Source organism: Cynoglossus semilaevis, chromosome 6, assembly GCF_000523025.1.
Source record: "Cynoglossus semilaevis isolate Cse_v1.0 chromosome 6, Cse_v1.0, whole genome shotgun sequence".
NCBI classification, from domain to species: domain Eukaryota; kingdom Metazoa; phylum Chordata; class Actinopteri; order Pleuronectiformes; family Cynoglossidae; genus Cynoglossus; species Cynoglossus semilaevis.
The window spans coordinates 2,256,830-2,264,615 of record NC_024312.1 but is presented as its reverse complement, the minus strand read 5'-3'; the positions used below and the strand labels follow the sequence as shown (position 1 = coordinate 2,264,615).

The 7,786-nt window shown below is 43.4% G+C and overlaps 1 protein-coding gene across 1 annotated transcript; it reads left to right on the top strand.

Annotated features, from left to right (window-relative positions):
• The first annotated feature begins 5,689 nt into the window (after nt 1–5,689).
• Nucleotides 5,690–6,770, top strand: LOC107988652 (uncharacterized). The gene is made up of 2 exons (XM_017032788.2): nt 5,690–6,157; nt 6,333–6,770. The coding sequence occupies exons 1-2, from the start codon at nt 5,897–5,899 to the stop codon at nt 6,768–6,770; spliced, it is 699 nt and encodes a 232-aa protein (XP_016888277.1). The 5' UTR covers nt 5,690–5,896.
• Nucleotides 6,771–7,786: the final 1,016 nt, after the last annotated feature.

Genomic DNA, 7,786 nt, shown 5'->3' with positions numbered 1-7,786 from the left:
GGGGAGGGGGGTGGGCGGTGGAGGGGGGGGTGTCTGTTGACATCTGTTGTGAAATTGATGCACTGCTCCGTACGTGCTCGGTGCTGATGTTCCACATTCACCACCTGCAGATTCTGTATCGGTCCCAGCAGAAAGTTCTGTCTTTGGTCACAACACTGTTAAAGGGTCAAAGAGAAATACTTCAAATACTTAAGTAACTAAGTATCCATCAGGAAGACGAAGACGACTCCACGGCCTTCATGTCCTCGTCTGTGGCGTCGACTCCTGATCAAAGCCGCTTCATGCCTCCATCAACAGCTGCTGGGACTTTGTTAGTGAGTTTAATTTCACTGATTCATATTTCATCAGGGAATTCACCGTCTTCCTTTGATTCCGTCCCACGCTGGTGCTGCGCTCTAAAAACTATCAACTCCCGGTTGAGGCTCTCCTCTGATTGGAGCGAACGGTCGTTCTTATACTGCTACACTAGGGTTAGAGGTAAAAAAAAAAATGTTTAAAAAAACAAATGTTTATTAATGATCCTGTGTTTTTCTGACTTTTATCGTGAGACTTTTATCGTGAGACTTTTATCGTGAGACTTTTATCGTGAGACTTCATCCAATGTTGATCAAAGGTGTCTTTCTACGACGAGCGACAGTCACAGACTGAACAGATGACGGCGCTGATGCAGGAAGACAGAACCAAAGAGAGTGATGTGACGCCCACTCAGCCACAGTCATAATGACTTCACTGGCAGTGAATTGATGAGGTGTGTTTGGCTTCTGTCCAGTCACATTTTATGAACTGAGCGGCTGTTGAACGTATCACTGAGCCACTGAGCGGCTGAAGCTAAAACCTTAACCAGGAGAACCAGGAACCGGAGCTCCATTTCTCACCAAAACAAAACTGTTTTTTCACCGTTGTTTCCAAACTGATCGATCGACTAAACAGCGCCTCATCCTGGCGCCTCATCGAGGCTGGATGAAAGGCACCGTTACCTTGTTAGTCCATGGTTGGAATCCTCAGTAACAGCTTCACAGTGGAGTCAATATCTCCAAACCACTTTTCTCTGCTTCGTTCATTTACAGACGACACATTGACAGCTTCGACTCACAGCTGGTTGAAAAGTCATCGTTTTTGTTTGTATCTCAAACCTAATTCACACTGAATTGACACTGAATTTTTTTCCCCAGTTACGCCGCACTGCACAACAGCCGCTTCTGAACGTTGGTTCTACATGAGCGGGACAAACACGGGGCGGTGTGAGACTGACCGGGACCGGTGCCAGTGTGTGGCTGAGTGGACGTGTCCACAGTGACATTCACGCATGGACAGAGTCCAGCAGATGTGGGTGAACCACAGAACACTCAGATAAAGTCAAACTTTTCAACTGAATGAATCCATGTTTTTTTAAGAATCATTTATATAGGATGAAGTTCAAAGACCCGCCTGCTGAGTTTTGATTGGCTACCAACCAAACAACTGCCTCCACCCTTCAGTCAGACAGGAAGTCACTCACTAACTCATTCCTGAGAAGCTGGAGAGACCTCTTCACGGCAGACTGAACGTAGACCTCCCTCAGAAGTGGACTTTATTCAGAGACGATCACGCCAACGTGCACTCCCAGCAACAACTGTCAACAAATTCGGGCAATTTGTGACCCATGGCACCAGAAATGGTCAACAGTGGAGGAGGACGTCCAAGAAACCCGCCAGCGGTGTGAAGTGGTGTGTGGCCAGTCTGTCGTCTGAGTCTCCTCACAGTCTGTGCTTCGGTGCATCACCAACCACAGCTAACGTTTGGCCTTAACCAATCAGGAGGCTCTCCCGTCAGGGTCAGGCTGCTCTTCTCATTCTTCAAAGCTCAGTTTGTTAACATAACCATCACCATTGAAGAACCTTAAAAACACGTCAACAGACGATGGAACCCTGAACGTTTTCTTTTCACAGACGATGGAACCCTGAACGTTTTCTAAAGTCCAAGGATTTTTTCCCTGATTTTTTTAAACAAACAAGCTTTAATAAATAATTAAATAATTAAAAATTGATACAAAAGATAAAAATAATCTGTTTAACAAACCACTGAGTTCAGTCACATTCTCTGAACCTCGTCCAAGGTTTGACCCTGGGATGAACTCGTCATTCTGACGCAGCGTCCTGAGGAACAACAAAGAGTCTCAGTCTGGTGACGCTCCACAGGAGGAAACACCGTCATCACTCAACTAAACAACCATTCACACTAACATTCACACCTGGTTAGAGCTCAGGGCCACTGGTGCCCCCAGGGTTCAGAAAAAGTATTGTTTGTACCATATGAATACTGTGTACTTTGATCGGACGAAGTATTTTAATACTGAAAGAAAATGTAATCCTCATCTTTGAACTTTGAACTCCGTACAGAAGACCCAATCAGAAAGACCAACAGTAACCAGCGGGACTCGAACCCCTGACCTCTTGGTTGTAAGGCCAGATCACTGTATTGAGAAATAAATAATTAAAACTCACTTGTTATTCCTGTCATTTTACAGATGTTTTTTTCTCTGAGTGGATTTTTTGTTCTGCAACATTTAATTAACAAACTTCATGACCTCCACTGATAAAAGAAGAAGAAGAAAAAAAAAAAGAGAGAAAGAGCCTGGTTGTTGATGCCAGGCTAAGTAATGTTTGTGATGGGAATTCAAATCTTAATTTTATATTTTCCTATTACTGTTAGCACATTGATTACACTGACAGTTTGCAGCTCTTTTCTGTTTCCACCAAGGGCATTTTGCTCTGCAACAGCTGATTACGGCGCTCGCAAAATTCCTGACCCATTCACAAAATGCAAATTGGTCTGGAGCTGCCAGCCTGAATAATGTCACGTTTCTGAGAGGAATTTAATAGTCAGTTTTCTCCAGATAAAAACCTACACTGAGTCCAGAACCTTCTCTCTGTGTCTGCACCAAGACAGAAGCTCCGACAAACGCTTTCCAGATTAGGATTTAAGAAGGAATTACACGTTGTGTATCTGCGGGACAGATTTCCTCCGTCTCCCTGCAGTAACGTGTCCAGGAGCGGGAAATAAGTCGTCATGTAAATCCATTCAAACCTCGGAGGATTAGAGTCTGAACACAGTGGGTCAAAGAAGAAAAAGAAAAATGACGCCAACAGTTGAACTGAAGGTGGAAACGCTGCTCATCGCGTCGTTTCCTCCGCCTAAAAATAAACGGTCGCTGTTTCTACGGTGGCGGCTGGAATTTGTCAGGTCTTAGTTTTACTGCAGCTCAACGTATGAACATGAATCTTTAGTTATTATTTATAAATAAATTAAATAATAGATATTTTTTATTCATTTAACTCAGCGTCCGTTCGTCGGTTCTCAGACTAGTTTCAGTTCTGATCCACAGATCTCAGCAGTCCGTGATGATTTAATGCTCGGCGTCTGATTGGCGTCTGATTGCGTCTGATTGGCTGGTTGGAGTCCTGGTACTGTGGCTCGAACCACACAAATAAAATAACTTCTATTTTATTTAAGGTTCCATTTCATTTCCACGGCCGACCACCAGGTGCATCAATAAAAATAACTCTCTGTCATTGGACAATGAATTCCCTCCAATTAACAGCGGTTTCACCGACCGCTCCGGTCCCAAGCTGCGGCTCACGGTGGGGCCTCGCCCCTCGGTGACCCGAGGTAAACCCAGGCTGCTGCACCTGTAATGAGCCGCTCACATGAGCCACCGCGCTGTCACTGGCACCGCAGGACACCGGCTGATGATGTCATCAACTCATTAGGATGTTAAAGGGCCAAACGGAGATCGTTAGTTTAGTTTAGTTTTTTTACTCGTGTGTGTGTGGAGCTAACGAGGCAACAATTAACAGAAACAAACTGTCACTGACGGCAGGACTGGGAAAAAAACTGGGAAAAAAATGGTGAAGTGAAGTAATTATGGTTAGTAGTAATTATAGTTAGTAGTAATTATGGTTAGTAGTAATTATAGTTAGTAGTAATTATAGTTAGTAGTAATTATAGTTAATAGTAATTATGGTTAGTAGTAATTATAGTTAGTAGTAATTATAGTTAGTAGTAATTATAGTTAGTAGTAATTATAGTTAGTAGTAATTATAGTTAGTAGTAATTATAGTTAGCATGAGAAGGATTAGTAAAGTAATTAGTAAGAAAGTCTCAGTACCTTTAGGCTAACTTTTAGCTATTCCTACAAACTTCCACTAATTTAAAACATTTTTCTTGGCAAACTGTTTTTGACAGTTCATTTTTAGACCTTTTCATTTAAAATGTTTCTGAAAAAATACAAAAAAAAATAATTTGAAGTTTTAGCTTTTCTAGCTAACTGTTATCTTTTAGATTTTTACTAAATTAATGCACTTTTTAAATTATTGGCTACTTTTTTTTTTCATTTCAGGAAGCAATATTTTCAGCCCAGTTTGAACTTTCACTTTTTCTTTTTTTTTTATTTTTTACAAAATTTCATTTGAATCTTTTATTGATGTTTCTTGGAAAATGTTGATTTCTTTAAGTTACACTCTTGATATCTTTGACCTTTGACCTGGCTGAGGCTAACTGCTCACTAAGGTTAACCCTTTTTTTTTTAACTAATGCAATAAGAAATGAAGATCTGATTACCGTCTACAACATTCATTACGGTTCCAGCTGTTAGAGACAGGAAACACTTCACACCTCAGGTCAGGTCAAAACCACTCAAAACAATGACAGAGTGGCCCCTGCTGGACCAATCAGAGCAGCTCTGCTCACTGTACTTATCAACAGTAACATGAAGATGATGATGATGAAGATGATGATGAAGATGATGACATCATCATCATAAAGCAATACTTTTCACATCAGTTTTTCACTAGACTCACGTTTTCAAAATAAAAAACTAAAATTATGAATTCATAATTGTTCAAATCTGACCTTTGACCCTTTCTACTCCATTCTATCATGCAGCTAGCGCCCTCCACTGACGCTGCCCTCTGTGTTACTGCTCTTCCAATAATGTTGAACGCCAACGTAACGGCCCAAAGATTTTAATCATTTCTGAATATTTCAAATGTAATCAGAGTTTTGGAAAGTCCTGGAATGACTGGTCGATCTCTCAAAGGTCCTGGAAGGACCTGGAAGGTCCTGGAAGGACCTCAGTTCTCAGATTGTCAAACCCTCAAACACTGACACTGAGTCGAACGCTGTGGTTCGATGTCAGAGTCGTTTGTGGTACGACAGAACGGCTTCAAAACCAGCTGCGGTGATACTATAAAAAAAAATACTATAAATGAAGTTTACATACACACAGTATGTTGACCCACAGACAGACTGTCAGTGTGAGCACTCCACTGCACCACTGAACCGTCTCACCTGTATTAATAAATAAACTCTGGTTGTTTCGTTCCACAAATAAGAAAAAAAAACTGATTTTATGTCAGAATTTTTTTTACTGATTACTTTAGAATTTTTGGAAAGGTTTAAAGTTGATGTTTTTAATCAGTCAGCTAAAGTGGCATCTGGAGAGCCAGCCTAAAACTGAGTTACATTATAGGACATAATGTAATAATATAGAATTAGAGGAATTTGAAGAGCTAACAGTCACAGAAGTGAAAAGTTTCAGAAAAAGGACACTGAGTCGAACGCTGTGGTTCGATGTCAGAGTCGTTTGTCGTACGACAGAACGGCTTCAAAACCAGCTGCGGTGATACTATAAAAAAAAATACTATAAATGAAGTTTACATACACACAGTATGTTGACCCACAGACAGACTGTCAGTGTGAGCACTCCACTGCACCACTGAACCGTCACTCCTCTGTTTTGTGGCCGTGGTTTCAAAGTTTCTTCCCAGATGAACTCGTCATCATCAAACCTCTGTGTCATCGTCAACAACTTCTAGTTCAAACCGATGTTCTTGATTCCAGACTTTGACGTCACAGTATGAATGTGTGTGACTGGTTCTACTGGAGCTGCTCCGACCAAAGGAGCTCCTTCACGGGGTGTGAAGAGAACACAGACGGAACGGGAACCTCCAGGGACTCGATGCATGTTCAAACACGCAGGTTCCGCACACGTCGCGCCGTCACTCGATCTGCCGCCGTACAAACTTATGACACGGTCGGTCTGGCCCCGCGGCTCGGAGCGCGGTCGTGGAACAAACACATGGACACAAAACGCACGCGTCTACGCACGCGATCACAGGTGAGACCGAAGTGACTGCGCCCGCGTGGGTTACCGTCCCCCAGCATCGACATCAACTCGTGGGTCTGCGCCTGAGCAACTACACAGATCTACATGGAAAAGATTTAGAAATAATCACTCACCGTCCGTGGGCTCGGAGAAGTTGACTCCGTCGGTGTTTCTCTCTCTTTGTCAGATCGACTCTGGTTCCGTCCTCGAAGCCGAGAGACAGCCTCCACAGGCGGCTGAGGCAGCGTGGAAATGTCTGCAGCGGCATGAACTCCTCCGCCTCTTCTCCTCCGCCTCTTCTCCTCCGTCTCTTCTCCTCCTTCCTCCGGTTCACCTCCAACTCTCACTGGTGACCAGCTCTCATCGTTTCAGCATTTTTTTCTTCCAGATGCCTCATCCCTCAGGTGCAGTGACTCTGTTCTGGCTGCTGCGCTGCTCCACTCTCTCCTCCTCCTCCTCCTCTCCTCCCGTCAGCGGCGGCAGCAGCAGGCGGACAGGAGGGCGGTGCGACTGGATTGGTGCGCTCCAGCGGTGCATACGTGGCACGGATGACCAGATCCCCGGCTTCACCTGTCACCGAAAGACAAAGTGCATCGTATTTGAAAAAGGTTCCGGAGGAGAATGAGCTCAGAGCCTGTGACACCCCGGGTGATGGGGAGGTTTTAGGGGGGAGACCTCGGTACCTTCTGTGGTCCGGCTCCCGGTCAGACATTCTGTCCTCACATATGGATTAAACATTTACTCAAAATTAAAAGATTAGCGTTAGCATTAGCGACTAGTTTTAATCACCTTTTTAAAGAATTTTCTGGGCTAACATTCGGTTAGCTTGGCTAACCTTTAGCTTCACAGACATTTATTTTTTCTAAATAATGTTGTAATATCTGAGTCAGTTCTTGTCACTCACTCTCCTCAGACACGGTCCTGATTCAGTTCGTTTTCTGCTGCTCAGCCGTGAAACTAAAACCGCTGTAGTAAAAATGAACCCTTTCTCTGACCTGTCGTTGACCGCTAACGTTAGCATTGCTAGGCTATCTTAGCGTTAGAGTTAGCATTTAGTTGATGCTAATGCTATAGGTGAAAGTCTCTGTTTACTAGGAGTTTTTATGTGACCTTCTGATTGGACGCTTCAGACCATGTGACACCAGTTGACTGTAGTTTCATTGCTGCTTCAGTGAGTTGTCAGACATGTTTCTATCATGTTTTCTCTTTAGTCCGTCAGCGTTGACGCGGCTCAGTCTGTCGTCATGACACAGCAGCTCTTCATCACTAAACAGGAAGTGACTAATTATCAAGACGTTTGACGTTTGACGTGAGGATAAAAGGATCTGCGTCGGTCCCTAATCAGGAGAATTCATGTTGGACCTGTGATGTCACTGATTAGTGTTGATTAAAGATGACACACACACACACACACACACACACACACACACTGATATTACAAATGTTATAACGGAGGAAGGATGTGTGTCACCAAAATACTGCGTTAAATCCAGAGTACTTCTAACCCAGAGTAGTACTAACCCAGAGTACTTCTAACCCAGAGTAGTACTAAACCAGAGCAGTACTAACCCAGAGTAGTACTAACCCAGAGTACTTCTAACCCAGAGTACTTCTAACCCAGAGTACTTCTAACCCAGAGTA